Below are 20,805 nucleotides of genomic sequence, written 5' to 3'. Positions count from 1 at the left end.
ACACATCACATTCATAATTTCTTATTCAAATAACATCTGAATTAATATCTAATTGTTTCAAGGAGGTTAACTTCACAACTTGGTGAACTAATAGTACATATATTTAAAATTATGGTGCCTGTTGCTCAGAGCATGGAAGAGTTATTATGTGCATAATATGTATAACGTCCCCTTCATTTAAAAATAATTTGTTCCCACAAAGCACAAATCCACATGCAGTAAAACATAGGTCATGGAAAATAATAATAAGTGCATACTTCTTAGAGCAAAATGTTATTGGATGTCATGGCCTCTCTGATTGGCTTGGAATTTAAGCACAGGTTATTGGATAATTCACACCCAAGGCACTGGTCAGGAACTTTGAGCCTGCATCACTAGACAGAGAACATATGAGATGGCTAAAAAAATTATGCCCAGATTATATTTTTGAAATATTTTGGTGTAATTTTTAGCCGTACATACCTTTCTCTGTGTTTATAGTTGCATGTGTTAATTTGTTCCGGACCTTTGCTCTGTGTGATCTTTGTTTATGTTGAGAGGCTTGAAAACTGCATGAAAACAAATGCAAATAGCAAATCAGTAGAGGAAAGGCAGCAAGTTTCCTCTCTTTAGTGTTTCTTAAATAATATTTCCTAATCCAGAAATTTTGGATACTTCATTGATATTAGTATTTTTTAATATTCTTATTTGTTTTGGAGTAGTCTTCTTAGCTTTCATTCCATTCAGTTACCCAGGTGTATGTGTCCCATTAAAAGAAATTGGCATGCCTTGCAACATAAACTATAATTGGCAAAGAACTCTGCTTTGATTATCTCACATAATGTAATACTGATAATTGATATCTGCACCAGCAATGTATCTGTCCTATCTACTTCCCTTTGAACTCTTTCCCTCTGAACTTCAGCCCATAATTCTTGTCTTGTCTTTTCTGGAGCTGCTTTCTGTGGTGATAGAGCAGTAAATGTCCTCATGCTTTTTCTGTCTCACGTCTCAGTGGACTTAGATACTTGCACATTTCTGTCTGATTCTTCTCTCTTACATACTCATATACACACTCAACACTGTCCAGCACAACATAGCACAGCATAGCATAGCACAGCACACAGCATGTCCACCCCCCTGAAAAACCTCCTGTCTCAAAACCTCACACCTGGGAAGCCATTCACTCAGTCAGGCCTCAAGGTGGCCTACTGCTCACCCACACTTACCCTACCATGCCCATTTTATCAGGACAGGCGGGGGCAAGGGCACTGGCAGAATGGGGCGTTGGGGCTCCATGAGGGCTTCCAGGCCTGGCACGCTATCCGGGGGTGGTGTTGGGGGGACCCTTGGGACCCTCCGCCACTACCCCACATCCACCCCTGCCCTTCGTTCCAGCATCAGCACGGGGCCAAGACTCTCCGTGGACTCCTCAGACACCGGCTCAGAAGCTGTTCAGTCATTCCACAAGGCAGCACTCTATGTGTTTGGTGAAAAGACTCAAATTAAGGTGAGACCATTTGATGGAAAGTGATTAATACCTCAGCATCACTTTTTGCTATATGTTTTTGTTTTGATATTGTGTAGAAATATATCTCAAATAGCCTATTCTAATGGGATTGGTCAAAACAGAAGATTCATCATCTGCTTCTCTCCAAGAACTCTTGATATTGTTTTATTTGTGCATCTTCCTCAGAATTAAATGTGTATTGTGTGTTTTTGCATTTCCAATATTTGAATTTGTTTTATATGTTTAGTGCATATATAATTTTCTTGACACCAAATCTAATTGAAGTATTGATTTTATCCGAGAATGCAAAAGTTTACAGATTTTTTTTTTTTTTTTTTTTTTTTTTTTTTTTTTTTTTTTAATCCTTGAAGGTATTTTCATAAATGTCTTTATATATCTGTTTATGCTTTGTGTATATCTGTTGATCTGTATCTGCTTCAATATCTGTATATATTTATTGCTTATCAGCATAGAAGAATCCCTTGTAAATGGCACCCAAGGAGATTTAGACTTGCATATTTGGTCATGGTTAAGTGGTTTGCTAAGTTTATGAATTATTTATACACAGAAGACACATAACATCATTTGTAAATAAAATGTGTGGATTCTATTTGGAAAGCTGAAGTTCATTACCTTATTTGAACTTCTAAATCTTTATGGCCTTTTGCACTTTTAGTGCATCCTTGCCATCTTGATATATCACTACTTGTATATAACTGCATCTCAAACTTGTTCTAGAATCCTTTGCACTCTGTTTATCTATTCCAAATACTACAAATACTAATGTGTTTGTCCTAAAAGCCTACCCCTTAATTACAGAAACTGTTCCATGTGTTGTTATTCCATTCATACCTCTTGCAGTGAATACAGAAAATATTTACAGTTTGATGTATATGCATCTTTTCAACAATATGGTTATAGATTAAGAGTGAGGCTACAGCCTGATCTTGTGTTTTGGTATGGTAGGGCATCAAGGCAGATGCTTACCACAAAACGGAGTTCATCCCAGTAGACTACACTGAAGTGCGGCAGATCAAGTCGTCATTTAAGAAGTTGATGAGAGCATGCATACCTTCTTCCCCTGCTGCTGAGCAAGAACAGTCCTTCTTCAGGTAGCTATTGACAGTAATGTGTTTTTAATAAAATTATACAGGTCTGTGGATTAAACGTCATTGAAATTATATACTATTGCTCATAAAATGGTTAAAATTATCCATTTATTTAACTATTTTTGTTTACTTCATTATTTTTTACCTTTCCAGAGCCATTGAGAGCAGTGAGTGGCTGAACCAGTTGGAATTCCTGCTACAGGTGGCTGGGGCAGTGGTGGACCTCATAGACTCCCTGGGTGCCTCTGTCATGGTGCTGCTTGAGGACGGCTGGGATTTCACTGCTCAGGTGAGGCTTGACCACTGAGCTGCAGCCTCTTGCCATCTTTTGCATTATTAGTTTTTCTTTACTTTTAAGAAATACCATTTTGTTTAGTCTTAACTTCTGTTGGAAGATTTATTCAGACAACATGGAGATTATTTATAACACTATTGAGTAATGGCACTTAAGATAAATGAAGTACACATGTACTGTATGCATTTGCAAATTTTCAGGAATAGTAACTGATGCCAGAAACTGATGTTTTAGTTACAGTTTATTCCACTCAGGAAACTCAAACTTGGGAAGTTAAAGATTTAAGAAATGGATGTGAAGATACAGATATACATGGACATGCATTGTAAGGACTATTGTTTTGGGTTTTATGATAATTTTTATATTACTATTTTTTTATTTATTTTTTCCAGGTAACAAGTATAGCCCAGCTTTGCCTCGACCCTTACTATCGCACCATTGAGGGCTTTCGGGTACTGGTGGAGAAAGAATGGTTCGCCTTTGGCCACAGATTCAACCACCGTTCAAATCTGCTTCAGGGATCACAAGCAAGTGGATTTGCTCCAATTTTCTTACAGTTTCTTGATGCTGTACACCAAGTAAGTAACTGATCAGGACATACTGTTGTGGTACACTTTCAGTAATATTGTAGAATATACTCATACAGCATAGTTGATGTGATATTCATTATAGAATTTGTTTGTAACACTGAAAATGCTTATGTGAAAATGGTATTATGTTTATAAAGACATTGGCATTGCCATTTCATGACAAGTTAAAAACATGCAATTCTTTGCACAGATCCAACGACAGTTCCCTCTCTCCTTTGAGTTCAATGAATACTACCTCCGGTTCCTGGCCTACCACTATGTTTCTGCCCGGTTCCGAACCTTCCTGAGCGACTCTGAGCTGGAAAGAGCAGAGCTTGGCATAATGACAGAGGAAGACAAGCGAGGCTCTCTCTCACGCCATCACAGGGGTCTTGAGTCATCCCAGGATGATGATATCTATCCTGGAGGTACATACATATTCCAGTGTGTGTTCGTCTTGGTGAAGATAAGATCGTGAGGTTTCTCAATGGTATTCACATCTGAGAGTAATGTAATATTTCATAATTAAACTTATCCCTAATAGATAGGGTGATACAACACAAAACTAGAATAAGTAAGAGATTTCTTAAATAATTTTCAAATCTGCCTGATAGTTTTATAATTTTATAAGAATATAAGAACATAACAAATAAGGGAAGCTGAAAGAAGCCATCAGGTCTACACATGGCAGTCGCTGTATGAAATATACAGGGACTGCCATGGGACCTATCATTCCCATCCATAAATCTATCTAATCTCCTCTTAAAGCCCTCTAATGTCTAATTATTGAAGAGTAGATTTGCATTTGAAAATACCTTTTTCTGCAGGAGGTCGTATCGGTTCACCTGGATCCTCAGGCCAGCTGGGACAGTCTGTTTTTGACTACATAGAGAAGCTGAGTGGACGGTCTCCAGTCTTTCACAACTTCTTGTACATGGGGGAAAGAATTAGTGATTCAACGGTAATTATTTTGTGTAGATTTTTTTCCATTGTGGACTTGGATTTACTCGTTTATAGTTCTTTCTTACTTGAATCTTCTTTGTAAAGTAAAACTCTTGGAATATAATTGCAAATAATGAATCTGCCCTCTCCAATGTATGTTATGGCACCCAGAAAAGATTAAATAGCTCATCCTGGTTGATTTTTTTAAATGTAATCTACTCTGACACCTCTCCTTTGGAATTTCCCCAAAGAGGTGAACACTTAATTTCTGAATTTTCTTTGTGCTCAGTCTAGGAGCTTGGAATAATTTATATGGGTTGTAAGTGTGGCACCATGTACCCCAAGCTTCCTCAAGTTGTCTCAGGATGGTTGTAGCTCATAAGTAAATGCTATCACCTTATTCATAAATAAATTTGCAAGTGCTTAGGTGATCTAAGGAATTATTTAGAAAGAAGATATGATTGAACTAGCTCTGAACTTGGTGAGCAAGAAGGGTGCAAGAGTTATTGCGAGACTCATGGCTTGGTGACTCAGGTGCAGGCTGTTGTAACTCTGGTGACTGGGAGTAGAGTGGCTCTGCAGTAAGGTTTTGGACTCTCAAGTGAAAGGTTGTCAGTCTGATCCCTGCATGCAGCATCTGTTTTGCCTTCTTACCCCTGGCCCGTCACTGCTACAATGCAACATGCTTCACCATAACTTGATACGACCACAGCTGTCCACAACATATTTTCTTTAGTTTTGCATTGCTTTAGGCATTTTAAACCACTGAGAGAATACAAATTTTGTCTTCACAGGCAGTAATATGATGCCATTCTGGTCACACTGAACAGGTTGGTATTTTGACCTCCATGCTTCTCTTATCTAAGGTGCTCCGGCCTGTGAAGGAGGTAAGTGCCCTGCACCTATGGAGCTACTTTTTGGGGGAGGAGCTGCGACACGGGCCTTCTTATGATCCTGAGGTGCAGAATCTGGACCGTCAACAGGAGGAGGAGGCAGAGGCAGCTGATGGCACTACCACTACATCTCAACGCAGGATTGTCATGAGCGGGTCAGTGAATAGTTATAATAATCTTTCAGGTGATACCAGACACCCTTAATTTACATTATGCTGTGGTCTTTACAGTGATAAAGCGTGTAACATGAGTTTCTGCACGTATTGTTAGAAGTTAATAAAAACATGCTATTGAAAGTGGAAAATGTTGTATAAACACTCATATAAGTCTGTACACAATACCATAACAGAAAGGTTTCATGGGACTTTCACCACCAGATATGACTGTGTGTGGGGAGTGCAGCTGGATGCATTCTCGGCCCAGCTGGAGGAGCTTCACCACCTGGAGCTGGAGTTGGGTCACCTCCCACAGAAATGGAATGTACACTGGGACAAGCTAGAGTTGCCTCCTCCTGAGCAGCTTACAGTAAGTTGAATTGCAATGAAAGCAGTAGAATATTTTATTGAAGATGTCATCATATATTCCAAATGTAATTGTAATTAAAACTAGAATATATTTGATAAATTATACCACATCTGAAGTGATGATGGCACAACATTTTCATCATATGCTGAAGTATATCACAAATACACTGAGTGATATCTGAATTTACTGAAATTGACTTTAGAACATAAGAACATAAAAAGTAAGGGAAGCTGCAAGAAGCAACTATGCTTACATGTGGCAGTCCCTTTATGAAATATACCTACTTATTTCCACCTATCATCTTTTGTATTGTTGAAATGATTGGTAATATTAACCAAGCATAATGATTAGAATTGATAGGCCAAGATCAACCCTGAAGTATTGCACACACCCAAGATGATGAATGTTGGAATGTCACTTGCATTTTGTTCGTTGATGTGCCTCTATCTTTGCACAGCGACAAGTGTCCATGACAACCCAGATGGTGAGGCATCATGGCCGCAGTGTTCACAAGCGCAGCACAATAGAGATTCTGATTCGAGGAAAGACCAGTGGGAGTGGTGGTGGTGGAGGTGGTGGAGACACTCCCCAGGGCTGCTACTCTCATCCTCATCGCTTTGAGAAGTACAACTATACCACACCCTCATACTGCGACCACTGCACCTCCCTGCTCTGGGGGCCACTCAAGGTATGTAGCAGAGGATGAAAGACTACAGTTTGGAGAATGAAATGTCTCCAGATTTTCCAAATATATGAAAACATGATCACTTTTTTTTTTGAAAAGCTGCCATTATATTTTCCTCCTCTTTTACATTAGGACCTCTTCCTGGTTTAGTAAGTTGTTCCTAAGAATAATTGAAATCAGGATTCTCAAAGTGTTTGGCTAAAATTATGCTTTGAAAAAACTTCATAAAGTTTGTATGATCGTGTATTGGACTATTAGGAGTTATGCTCTGGACTGGCATGTTTTCCCTTTTTGTTCCTTGCATGTTTGGGAAGGCTGATTGTCTGAAAAACAAAGTGAACACTTTTTTGAGTAGGGTTCATCACTCATTACTGATATTTTCATCAGTTTTCAGTGAAGTTCCAAGAAAATAATCAAGACTAATACTGAGATAAATGTATGTTTTGCTCAGCAAAGATTATCTATATTGATAAGATATGAATGTAGGTCACCTCTGAATATCTTAGAAGTTTGTCTCAGTTATTTATTGATTGTTTACTATTTTATTGTCAGGCATCTTTTTAAACAAGAAAAGTATACTCTTGGTGCAAAATAAGATCAATAGATGAAATGTTGATTGATTGAATGTGATATGACATTTGAGCATACTTATCTGTTTTCAGTTTCTAAAAATATTTTGTAATGTATATTCAGACGGGGATGAGATGTATGGATTGTGGTTACAATTGTCACGAGAAGTGTATAGACTCTGTGCCCAAGAACTGCACGAAGTTTAAGAGTGTCCGGGAGTCTGGAGTCAGCATGCAAACAAGCACAAAGCCAACCAGCCTGGACACAACCTCAGTGGGATCAGGTGAGGCTCATTTCTGTGCTTATCTATTTGTTTGGTATTGCAGTAAATGCTTGCCTTCAATTACTTATCAGATACATACAGATACATACAGATGAGCTGTGACTTTTTTCATTCTCCCTCCCCTCTATTTTTTTAGCATTTGGACAAGAAAGAATTTTTTTTTCTTTGCAGGTGTCACCTCCCTGCAGACAACATCACACCAATATTATGAGCAGTTTTCCTCCAATGTTGCTGAAAACCGCACTCATGAAGGTTCTCTGTGGAAACGTGGCTCATTACTCAAGAACTGGAAACAGCGGTGGTTTGTCCTGGACAGTGTGAAGCATCAGCTGCGGTACTATGACAGTGTAGGCATGGAAGACTCCCACTTCAAGGGCATCATTGGTGAGACTCACTGATACTGTTTGTTAGAAGGCTGAGGGTGTTTTGTCTATTCTTCTATCCATATACCACACCAACAGTTCCACATGGGATGAACCAGGCAAAGCATCACACACTCACATACACATCATTCATTCTCTTAGCCCCATCAGCCCCTGGTGAAAAGGGGATTGTCTTGTGAACCACTGTACTACACTCCCATGACAAGGGAAAACAGACAAGGGGTGCTTTATACTTCACTAAATTTTATTATAGGAGTAATTGAAAAAGCAGTTGTGAATGCATGAATGGTGACTGGCCTAAGTGCTTTGACAGAATATTCTGTATTGATCCAATCAGCAAATCATGTTGGATATGAGTTATAGGATGGGTCAATAAGGGCGTAGCAGAGGTAAGCACATTCTGCTGTCAGACCATGATGTGGAGAGGCAGATATCCCATGCAAGCAGTGAGTCAGTGAGGATTGATTCTCCTCATCTCTTGAGATATAGAATCAAAGATGTAAGGGGATATTTGCAAATGTGAGCGTATGCATGTAGACTGTTTAGGATCTCTAGTTTTATAGATGTTAGCCAGGTACATGTATTTAAGTGTCGACATTGATGTGATGGGGTTTTATTTTATTTTATTTATTTATCTTGAGTGTAGTGTGTGCTGTGGCAAGCTAATAATGAAACCACATGGAAAGTGATAATATGCATCCTGAAATTATGCTTATCATATATGAATGCAAAATGTATTGGTTTTCTGGATGCATACCTAATTTGTCAGTAGTATAAAATGAAGATTTTTCTCTGTAATCCTCTAAGTACTGACACGTGCATTGAATTAATGACTGAGTGCAGCATGTCACTTTACATTCTTATCTTTTTCTTCCACAGAACTTTCTGATGTGGTGGCTGTTGTGCCTTCTACACCCACTCAGGGTGCACCAAAGAAGGTGGATGAGAGGGCTTTCTTTGATGTGAGTATTGGAGAAGGAGTTGGGTTCATTATTTGTGCATAATGCACAAATAATGAACAAATAATGTACAAATTTTGTCACACATTTGAAATTTAATGAAAGAAAGGTAAGGCCAATGTTTTCATCATTACTCTGATTCATGTATTGTTTATTCCAGCTCCAGACAAAACGGCGGCTGTACAATTTTTGTGCATCTGATGCGCAGGCAGCCAAGGAGTGGATCGAAAACATTCAGTCGTGTCTACAGTAATGAGGACAAATTTCTTAATTGTAGGATCCTAGTTTTTACCTGTTCTGAACATTGATTTTTCACTCCATTCTCATCTTGTTTTTATTATTTGTAAATGATCATTAAGTAGAGGGTTACAATAATCAGGTTCCTCACAGTTATATCATTACAGTGATAACTGATCTACTAGTTTGTTCTTGGTACTGTTATTCAAAAAGTGCACCACATTCTTCACATTTAAAGCAATAACGATATTTTCAAATGAAGTGTTTTTGAAATTAGATTTCCCACAAAACTTTCCTTTGTAGGTAGCGTGTCTTACGTCATATTTAGTACAGTGTGTGATTGTTGATTCTGAATGTGGAGCTCTTCTTTTCTATCCTAGCCTGAAGTATAGGGGACCAAATCTTTATCAAACACTGATGATCTATAACAACTCTCATTTCTGATGTACTATATTATTTCAGTCTTAGATTGGGAAGATTGTAGGATCACTTGATTGGATAAATCTGTTGTGAGTGTTTTACACTTTGTTTGTAGGTGTTAGTTGAAGGTTTGGCATGACCGAGCTGCTGGGGTTTTCTTTGGGAGTAGGAAGGCTGCTTATGAAATACTAAAGTTTGGGTATGTAAGTAGAGATCTGTGTCTGTAGAAGGGCTTGGTGTTCTTCATATTCTTTGGATATGTTAGCCTTCTTTAGTTACTGTAGTGTGAGAGTCTTTTTCACTTTTCCTCCGGAAATTTGCATTAAGCCTCATCACTTAAAAATAGTACATTGCTTACCGTTGCGGGACAGACTACAGTTCATGAGGTAAATGCCTGAAGCGAAGGTAGAAATATATTCTTGTACGTATGTGATTCTCATGGGATTCTATTATTAGTACAATGACTCAATTACTGAGATGAAGGTACAATTCTTTCATCTTATATGTGTGAATTTTCCCTCTTGAGGGACTACATGGGAATTGAGCAAGTTGAAAGTATTGTATAATTTCCAGAATGAAATTTGAACTTTGTTGTCAGATAATTTGCACTTAATCCAGCTTTTTATTTTGAAGTATAGTGAGCATTAATGAAAAAATATAGAATGACTTACAGTGGCTGTTTGAGGTAGTGTTCACAGACTGCCACTAGACCTTTCAGTGCTCTAGCCAACTCCTTTCTTCACCAGGGTGTACCTTGAAGATTTGGAAATGTAACCATCCAGGTTATAATAATTAATGTGGGAAACTTCCCTACAACTTAGAATAATAATAAAAAATAAATAAATAAATAAACAAACACTTACATATGCCATACTGGTTGTACTGGTTTTCCAGTTACTCCATGTAGTCTGTCATCATGATTGCTCTACCTATAATGCAGTATGGTCAAGTATAGAATTTGCTTTTCCATAATCTTTCATGATTTACTGACAACAAGTCAAAACAAACAAAAGTCTTCAGAACCCACTTTTCCTGTGTTTGGTGTGTTTTCAAAAGGTACACCTTGGAATAGCCGATGGGGTGCATGCAGGCTTCTTAAGGCAGACCTAGTTTCCACATGAACTGTGATCATGGGATGAATTTTTTAAATGAAACATCTTCCCTGCTTCTTCTTTGGACTTAGTTTTGGTTTCCTAATATTTTCATCTTTTTGCATGAATGTGCTATTGTATGTACATGTATTTGTGCATATTTGTATATATGCTTGTGTATGATAGTTTTTTGGATTTCATATTTTGTATTAGTGCAAAGCACATGAAAAGAGCATTATGAGTAACCTCTGGCACAGGTTTCTTCAGTGTATTGGCTTCTTACATTTCCATTTCATATTTTCTATCCAAGTACAGTATTTTCCCAGGTATCATAACTTTAGGGGCTGATAAAGATCTATTATGTTATACTCTCATTGTAAATAGGAGTGTAAGTGCTATGGATATTATATAAATGTTGTTGACTACATGCTTAATACTATAGGTATTTGTGGCTTATTTTCTAAAGGTGATTAATTGTGTATTACTGTCAATGTACATTTCTAGCCATTCTCACCATTGCTGTGTACAAACCAGTTCTATGGACCAGGAGAGCATAATGGTGTATCTTGGGGAGCAGAGTCAGGGTGAGCTTGGCTGACTGTATTCACACATCAGGTGAAAATTACCCCAGCTACTCACTATGGATGTTTTCTCACAATCACAACAGGTAACCCAACATACGGCAGTTAGTCCCATTAATGCTGTACCTTGTAGTGTATACTGTTGTCATTTCCAGTGAAGGGTTTCTGATTTGGTTCCCTACCTTTTTTTAGTAATTGAATGATGGTATCCAATTTAGTTATCAGGAAAATATAAAATTGTTAAATCAGGAATATTTGGAGGGTACCTTGATTTTGATTAGTGTTTTACATCACCACAAGGCTTGCATCAAGGGAATAACTTCATCTCTTCTGTACAATACCAAATTTTTTTAATTGAATCTTGCTGATGAAATAAAACTAGTTATTTTGAATACTCGTAAGATCTAGTGATGTGAAAGACATGGACTTATTCGAATTTTAAGATTGGAAGCTCATAGAGTTTCTTTATGCTAGTCATGGTATGATAGATTTTTTTTTTTTTTTTTTTTTTTTTTTTTTTTTTTTTTTTTTTTTTTTCCTGCTGACTTTGAGGTAGCTCAGTCATTATGATTTGGGTCTGTGTACCATTTATGTTCATGATATTCCACAACTGCCACTTGGCGCTCATTCACAGTGGCCCCACTCATCACAGTGGCCCCACTCATCACAGGTGTGTGGCTGAGCTGTGACCTGACCCTGGAGCAGCTCAGTTTTCACCCTTGACCTCTTTTTAGCTTTTTACCGGACACATAAGAAACACATCTTTCCTATTTGTTTTATGAATAGCACTGAATTATACAGCACTGTTATGTTCCCTTTCTCGCTTGACATGAATGCACCAAGAGTGAAAGCAGAACTGCATTGTAGGGTGAGGAAACATATCCACTCTTGTGGATGCTCAGATTACCAGGGTTTTATTTCGTCAGAACGCAGTCTTAATTCTGTCAAAATAAAGAACACTAATAAATTTAATGCCGAATTCATGCGTTATCACATGCATACACACGTCATATTCATGTTACTTTTACTTAAACTCTATTTTTTTACACTTTTGAGTATTGCTCTCTAGGAAGGTAACAAACTAACCTGTATAGAATAACCTCTTGTAGTGCTGGCTGTCTGTGCTGCTGCAGTTCATGTTTACAGATTTACAGATTACTTCCAGATCAATAGTCATTTCCTTAGTCATTTTTTGTGAGTGATCAGGCAACCAACAAATACTCCATAATGGCCAAGTGGTGCCGAGGCGAGGGAAGAGCAGGCTGGGCGACGAGGGCTTCCGTGCATGTGAGGGGACCGTGGGATTGGTTGAGAGGACCAGCAGGAACATTTTTAAGGCTAGAGAATTAACTGGTCACTCAGAAGCTGTAATTCTGCTTCAAAGGGAAATCTGTGTTCAGGTTTAAGGTTGAGATTGCTTCTCAGAAATATTCTTAATTAGAAATTGTACAAATACTAGATGAAGGAAATTTCCATTTATTTATTTGCCATTTAGGCTGTATTTATGTCAGTATTCATTTAGATCAATTGAAATCATTATATCTCTTAAGAATGAAAATCTTTCATGATGAAAATGTTTACACTGATTTATAGAAAATGTAATATAATGTTTTTGATTTGCATTTTTTGCAAACTAGAGATTGCTATGCTTTGAAATGTATTCATATTGGATGACCAGCTAATATTATTTTTTTCAATGCGTGATCAGCCTTCAGTTATGTAATTTCAGCATGGCATGGTATGGTAGGGATCTCACCGCCATAGCCAGAGCTCTCACTCTGGGTGTGGTGGTGGTGGGCGTCCCAGTGTGTATGAGCGGAGGTCAAGCCACTAGTGTTCAGTGAGTTTGTCACTAGTGTTGCTTGGTGACACCAGGACTGTGTGGTGTGGAGGCTGTGGTACCTGCTTACTCTTGCACTCTGGGTGGTCAGTCACTGCCAGGGTGAGTGATTGTTTGCTGTCTGGCCTCTCAAGCAGATAAAAGTGTGCAGAAAGCTGAATATGACTTATAAGTAATGCAAATTCATCCAAATTGTAGTTGAGTTTCATACCAAATGGGTTTAGTTGCACAGCAGGATTATTACCTAATGCAATTTTATTATTTTTCTTTCTTATGAGGAATATGTAATAAGGTGACACGCACTTGTATTGATTCATTAGCTAGCAGTATCCAAAGTGACCACGTGTAAAAAAGGTATTTTGATGACTCCCCCTATCATTTGTTATTACATTTCCATTTGTCTTTTTTTTTTTTTTTTTTTTTTTTAAGGGACTTTTTTTTCACCTTCATTATTTTTTCACATGTATATGCATGTTTGGCCGAATCTCTCTTCCATTAGTTGATCCTGTTCCTTTTAGAGTCCAGCCTATTTACACTCAGCATGGCTCATCGTGCTACTGCTGTGTGTGTGTGTGTGTGTGTGTGTGTCCAACCATTACTTTGAAATTAACCACTTGCAAATTTTACTCTGCATGAATTTTTATTCCAATATTTCATTTTGGGGGTATTTAGACACAACATGGTTACTTTTTTTTTCCTTCTCCCAAGTTGTCTACTTCTTTGTCTTCATTTAACAGTGTCTATGTCACCAAAAGAAAGCCTCTGGTAGAAATGCTCAAAAATTGTGTTACGGATTCCGCTCATACTCGATTCATACCCTGATTCTGTATAAAGACCAAAAAAAGAAAAAAAAATGGAAAATTGGTCACGATGGGTATTGTTAGTTTTACGTGTGTATATGTATGTGCGTGCGTGTATGCGTGTCTGTATGAGTGAGGGCGTGCGTGTGTTTCTCACTGGTGTAAATACGATGTTGATGTATATGCATTTATATTGTTACAAATACAGTGAATATATAGTAACGTGGGTTTTACTCCTGCTAGCTGTAAGGCCATTATCTGAGCAAGTCTTGGGGGAATTCTCGAAAATTTTAGCGTCTGAATATCTGTGTGTGTAACTGACTGAGGTTTCCAAATGTTTTCATAATTCAGTAGTACTTCGATTTACGTGGATCCTTCATTATTCATGGAAGAAAAAGTATTCATTAAAACTCAGGTGACCATCTCTATGGGCATTGAAAATAATGTTGACGGGACCTTTCCTTTTTGCCGTAGGATCCCTGAAGTTCAAATTAACACGTTCATAATTAACTGAAAAATAACCATGAGAACTCGGCTAATCCTCGATATTGGCACCGGAATTTATTATGATGGGAGCCTACGGGTTTTAAAAGCACGAGCTCGAAGTTCCCAGCACAAGGCGTTCCTCATTAGATTCTATTGTGTATTTAGACACAATCAAGCAATCAGTCAGTCAGCATTGCATTCGCCTGCCGCCACTTGTTTTAGGACAATATTTTGAAATCACTTGCACCATTTCTATTTTTAATGGGCTCTAGATGAATGAAGTAAACGGTTTTCAAGGGTGTCTACGGTTCTAGAGACTAACAAAATTTTTATGTAATGAATAGGAGAAACATTCATGATGACTCGGCTAATCATCTGTGGCCTTTGAAAATAGTCGTGGTGAAAGAATATGGGTCTTAGTCATTAGAGAACGTCTTTTTTCCTGTAGTGGTGGACTCGTGTTGACTGTTGATGATGATGATAATGATCAGTCGAGTAAGTGTTAAAGCGGTTTTACACGGGACAATTTTTCCCCTGGCTAGCTCCAGCCACCCGTAACTGCCAACAGGTTTAGTAACAGCAGCAGTAGCAGCAGCAGCAGCAGTGATAGTAGTAGCACTAATAATAGTAGTAGTAGTAGTAGTAGTAGCAGTAGCAGTAGTAGCAGTAGTAGTTGTAGTAGCAGTAGTAGTTGTAGTAGTAGAAATAATAGTAGTAATATTATTATTATTATTAGTAGTAGTAGTAGTAGTAGTAGTAGTAGTAGTAGTAGTAGTAGTAGTAGTAGTAGTACTAGCTAATGAAAGTATCTGCTGCAAAGTTAGAGATCTTTTACCAAATGTTGAACATATAGGAAATATCCACTCCAAATTGTGAAAAAAAAAAAAAGGCCAACGTGAATGCAGAATATTTAGGTAAATAATATCTGCAGAAAAGTAATTTCTAGCAAAAAAGAAAGATGTCTACAACTAATTACATATATATATATATATATATATATATATATATATATATATATATATATATATATATATATATATATATATATATATATATATATATATATGTCCGCAGCAAACTAAGTAGAAAATGAATGAATGAATATTGAATTAATTAGATAAATAAGTAAAATCAAGGTTCAATAAGCTTACAAAGGTGATTCATACTATACAGAACAAAATCTCACCTGTTCATCATGACGGGAAGGCGGAAAGCACGTTAAATTTGCCCAAGTGAAATGTTCAGTTCGCGGTCAGCTTTTTCATTGTTACATTTGCACAGCGGTGTCTGGACGCATGGCTTTCACTGCTGGACTCAGATCAGATTACGGAAATACGCTCAGAGTATGAACAAGCAGTGAATAACACTTCAGTGGTGTATTATCCAAGCGGGAACTCCCAAAATAGCGCACGTATGCAGAATATAATAAAGAATATAATGTAGAAGTTAATGATGACCAAAAGTAAGATGGAAAGTGGCACTTTTTGTACGCCCCCTGGAGTCGTTGCGTGGAAACTGGTTAAGGGGGAAACTCACGCCAGGTAGACAGGCAGCAGGAGGAGTGGTAGGTAGTCAAACACAACAAATGAGCGCCACTAGTGTTTTGCTGGGGAGTCATTGTACTCGCTTCAAGTTCCGCGCTTCACTTTCTTCGCGGCGGCTTTCACCATACAGCCACTCCCGGGTCGTAACGCGAGGGATGCGGTGTCTGTCTCTGTCTCTTGAGTAACCCAGTGATCCCTCCTTCACCTTGCTCTCGTGCCACAGACCTAGATCGTAGCTCCTCGTTCCGGTCACTTTGCCACCACCGCTCGGCCTTGCGCGAACCGGTGAGGCGTCCGGGAGTTGCAGTTTCCGCCCCGAGCTTGGAAGCGTCCGTGGGAAGGCGCACGTCCGCGTCGGTGTTTGGGGTGGGTTGGGGTTTGTAGGTTTTTATTGGTACAGCCTTGTTTTGTATTTGTTTCGGTTTGTGGAGAGTTTATCGTGCGTTTAGCCAATGTTTTGTTTTCTCTTTTTCCCTAAGTAGAAATGTATTATTATTTTAAAAGACCTTGCACATAGTTCTTCAAATCAAAGCAACATTAGAATAAGATTCGAAAGAAAATAACACATACTCAGAGTTTATGGTTAAATTTTTTTTCCCCTCCTATAAAAATTGTCTAGAATGTCTCCCTGATTCAATTTTTCTTTTCTTCAACCAAAAACATTACTAACATTTCATTCGAAACAAAGACAGGAGCTTGTGGTGCGCAGACATGAGTAACTCCTAATTATTATTATTCTTACTGACGCAAAATACAGCCCGAGCGATTATCGATGAAGAAGAAAAAAAGAAAAAGTTATGTGCGTTACCTTTTGAAAGTGTAGCAGATTGTTTGCTTACGGCGGCAGAGCAAACAGCAGCTAACCTTGCTCTGGATGGGAAAGGGAGGCGTGAGGGCATTCCCTAAGCGTATCACGGAGACCAGACCACGTGGATTAGTGTGCAACATTGAACGAGAGGGTGTGTGTGTGTGTGTGTGTGTGTGTGTGTGTGTGTGTGTGTGTGTGTGTGGAGATTAGAGAGTGTTTGTGTAAGAATATTAGAGTGCGAATGAATAAAAGAATGAGAGTGTGTGAACGAGTAAGAGTGAGAGCAAGTAAGAGTGGCTGTGGGTAAATGAGTCAATATGGGCGGGGATGTGATTAATCGATTTCAACACCCCACAACAAACAAGTCATACGGCGCTGCGAGTAAGAGAAGATAAAACAAGTAATACCTTCTAAAATTTCCCATGTATATCAAGTTTGATGTGGATGAGAGGCTTCTTTGACACGCGACGAGATGTGAAACGCTCCTTGAGAAATACTAGCTACTTTTCCTCTCTCTTTTTTACGCAGAAGGAAGGCAGACCCTATGGCTAAGACAAATTTAGAAAAAAAAAAAAAGACCCCCTAAGACAAGGCAGGAAGACCCAAGAGCAAAGACAAGTTCGGAAAAAAGAAAGCCCGTGAAAATAAGGGAAGACTCAGGAGCTAAGACAAAAAAAAATAAATAAAATAAATAAATAAATAAATAAATAAATAAATGAATAAATATAAAAAATAAGAGAGGGAGCTAAGATGAGTTCAGAAAAGAACAACCGTTAAAGCAAAGTAGGAAGATTCAAGACCAAAGAAAATTTAAGAAAAAAAATCCGCTAAAACAAGAGAGGAAGACTGAAGAGCTAAAACAAATTAATATATATACAAAAAAAAAAACAACACTAAAATAAGGAAGGAAGACCCAAAAGCAAAGACAAATTTAGAAGAAAAAAAAATAGACTTGCTAAAATACGGAAAATTCAAGAGTTAAGACAAATCCAGAACAGAAAAATGTTTATCATCTATTCCATAAAATAAAGAAAATGAAGAATAAAAAGAAGAATAGTAAAGAAGAGAGAGTTCAAGTTTAACTCCTTCCACTGTTAATGTCTAAGATCTAAATATAATGCGATGGAATGTTTGACTACCTGGACTGAAGGGAAACGTTAAATACACGTGGAAAGCATAGGATGTTGCTGCTGATGATAATGATCAGTAATAGTAGTAGTTTTAGTACAGTATGATAATGTTACGTTAATCTTTTGATAGAAAATATTTTTAAATGGAAATTTTGTTCACGTCGTTAATTATATATATATATATATATATATATATATATATATATATATATATATATATATATATATATATATATATATATATATATATATATATATATATATATATATTCCTCAATGAAGAAAGACTAATCAAAAATATGTCTGATAACACACCACTACCACCACCACCACCACCACTACTACTGCTATTAATACTACTACTACTACTACTACTACTACTAGTAGTACTACTACTATCATTACTATTACTACTACTACTACTACTGCTATTACTACTACTACTACTACTACTACTACTACTACTACTACTACTACTACTACTACTACTACTATTACTAGTACACACACACACACACACACACACACACACACACACACACACACACACACACACACACACACACACACACACACACACACACACAGACACACAATATTTTCCCAAGACGTGCAACAGTCAGTTAGTCAGTGCTCTCAGCCACTCCGTTTTGCCGTGTCTCGGCCAAGGCAATCATGGTCACCTCCCCAAGGTCCTCACGCGGGGAACGCCACCCCGTCTCTATATAATGAGATGACAGCCAGCGTGTAGGGGAGGGCGAAGGAAAGGTTGCCAGGTCATATGTGCCGAGGTTAACTGCCAGTGGTAAATTTTTGGCGTCAACTTTTGTGGTATTTTTAAACTATTGCGCAGGCAGACCTTTTTCTTTCTTCTTCTTCTTCTTCTTCTTCTTTGTAAGGAAATAAATTCAAATGGAGCTGAAATGAGCGAAGAATATTATAGGAAGGCTGACTTCTTTGGGAGAGCATACATGACGAAATGTGAGTACAATACCATGTATAGTTTAGATGAAAATTATAATATTATGGGTATTCTTTTAAGGGGAGGGAACAAACTAGATAGAAAGGAATGAAGGCGAAAGGAAAATTTAATAAAGATATTGACTTATTTATAGTGAGAATAAATTTGAAGTAGAAATGTCCGTAAAATGTTGTAAGAAAACTGACGTTTTCTTTTCTGAGGTGGATTGGGATGGGGTGCAGAAAATAACAGACAGCAAAACTAAGTGGAGATGAACGGAGCAATGTGAAAAGAGATGACATGAGAGTAACAAAAGGCACGACATTTTTTAATTAGTTTGCATGGAAGAGTTATGATAATAAAAGGCAAATACATAAAATAACTAAATAAATACTGTAAGATTATAAAATTACACTTAAAATACTGTACGGCATATTTACCTGAAAAAAAGATGAGAAAAGGGCAATGAAAAATATGAATTAAAGAGATTATTAACTACATTTGCACAGTAAAGTGGCCGTAGAAAAAAAAAGTGATATTGTAGATATAAAAGTAGAATCTCTTTGAGCGTAGAAGTATGAAGGGAGATGAAGAGGTGAAGGGAGAGTAATTAGAGACTTTGAAGGGGTCTTGTGTATACTTACATAGGCGAGTGTTGGTTGTGGTGATTATTTGATTACGAGTCACGCTGAGGGGATGAGAAATGGGTGGCGGTGACAAGGCGACTCCCATAGAAGGAGGAGAAAGACGAGGAAGGTCTTGCCATGACTCGTAAATTTGTCAGAAAAAAAAATTGTATCTTCACCAAGAATGTTTAATTCCACCTTCAGGTTTGATATGAAGTATTTTCTTAGCAAACTGCTTTCACTCGAGCAGCACCAGGAAAAAAATACACACGCACTTTCTATTTGTTTCTCGGTGATCGAGTTTGTGGGACTCGCTAACTGAGCCACGTACTGCTTCTGATACCTACCTGATTGCTGCTGATACCTGCTTGATAGTGCATCCTCCTCCTCCTCCTCCTCCTCCTCCTTTATTTCTCTTCGCTCAAGGACCATAATTCTGAAACACTTTTACGCCGCTCCTCCACTACATTCAAAGGGCTCTAGTTGAAACTACTCTGGTTTTTAAGGATTTTTTTTTTTTTTATGGTTGCAATGACATGTTACTGATATTTCTACATTATTAATGGAAGAAACACTCTTGAGAATCCGGCAAATCATCTCTGTGGCCTTTAGAAATAGTCATGATGAGAGAGCATGTGAATACGGGCTCAAAGACGTCCCTCTTTTCCGATTACCTTCGCTGACTCCGCACGTAAGCCGGCTAAGATTGATGAATTAACTAGATTTAGGTCAAGTAGTCGCCACACCAGGGTCTTATGGGACTGCTGAGAACCATCATTAGGCCAGTTGAGGTATGACTGGTGTGGTCGTTAAAGGATTATTATTCAAAGGTCCATATGTTAAAGTAATACACACTCATGTTTAGGTTTTAGATTTTATTGGCGGCGAAAATACTAAGACGAAATAAAACATAATGAATACAATTTAGGTTACGGTCCATATTATGAAAAGAACAACATTTACAGTAATGGATGATTCGATAAAGCAGAACATATGCAACAAAACACTAGGAATGATAATAGCAATAATAATAATGATAATAATTACATCGAATACTCTAAAAGTGGCAAGGCTAAGGGATCTGTACGAAGCTATGACTTAATAACAGAACGTACAGTATATAACAAAACTCACTACAAAAATAAGAACAAGGGATACTGTAAAAAACTATAAAACAAAGAAATCTCTATAACACACACACACACACACACACACACACACACACACACACACATGGCTCCGTCTGCTTCTGGTGGAAAGGGATAGTCACAATATTTACACTTTACCGTAAGTTGTGTAGAGGGCTGAGGACTACTGCGGGCGATGGAGAAATCCTTGGTAGCCTTGCATATGATGGGTATGGAAGCTGTTGGTCGTGGTGTGAGGTGTCAGCTGACGTGAAGAGTGCTGGCTTTGGCTGCGGGGTGTTGAGGAGTGTCACTTCGACCTTCCATTGAGCTCCAGTAGTTGCTAACGTAGTCACAGAATAAATCTCTGCCGTCATTGTGTGTTTCCCATTTATCGTGGTGTTTCTCAGCCGTCCTGTCGTTAGTGGATCGTTTGTTGGACTGTGCAGTTC

At 37.9% G+C, this 20,805-nt stretch overlaps 1 protein-coding gene across 1 annotated transcript in view; it reads left to right on the top strand.

The window, feature by feature from the left end:
• Positions 1 to 13,893, top strand: part of LOC135104032 (myotubularin-related protein 5-like) — a 50,374-nt gene extending 36,481 nt beyond the window's left edge. Inside the window, exons 30-42 of the mRNA XM_064010903.1 lie at positions 1,231 to 1,489; positions 2,456 to 2,601; positions 2,752 to 2,887; positions 3,286 to 3,471; positions 3,674 to 3,890; positions 4,290 to 4,423; positions 5,271 to 5,452; positions 5,675 to 5,822; positions 6,280 to 6,510; positions 7,201 to 7,360; positions 7,532 to 7,744; positions 8,623 to 8,705; positions 8,863 to 13,893. Of these exons, the coding sequence (XP_063866973.1) occupies positions 1,231 to 1,489; positions 2,456 to 2,601; positions 2,752 to 2,887; positions 3,286 to 3,471; positions 3,674 to 3,890; positions 4,290 to 4,423; positions 5,271 to 5,452; positions 5,675 to 5,822; positions 6,280 to 6,510; positions 7,201 to 7,360; positions 7,532 to 7,744; positions 8,623 to 8,705; positions 8,863 to 8,955 (2,188 nt within the window). The 3' untranslated portion in view covers positions 8,956 to 13,893. The remainder of the gene's footprint in view (positions 1 to 1,230; positions 1,490 to 2,455; positions 2,602 to 2,751; positions 2,888 to 3,285; positions 3,472 to 3,673; positions 3,891 to 4,289; positions 4,424 to 5,270; positions 5,453 to 5,674; positions 5,823 to 6,279; positions 6,511 to 7,200; positions 7,361 to 7,531; positions 7,745 to 8,622; positions 8,706 to 8,862) is intronic.
• The last annotated feature ends 6,912 nt before the right edge of the window (positions 13,894 to 20,805 follow it).

Source organism: Scylla paramamosain, chromosome 10 (genome assembly GCF_035594125.1).
Source record: "Scylla paramamosain isolate STU-SP2022 chromosome 10, ASM3559412v1, whole genome shotgun sequence".
NCBI classification, from domain to species: Eukaryota; Metazoa; Arthropoda; class Malacostraca; order Decapoda; family Portunidae; genus Scylla; species Scylla paramamosain.
Note: the sequence above shows the minus strand (reverse complement) of the source record. Positions and strands in the feature narration are given on the sequence as shown.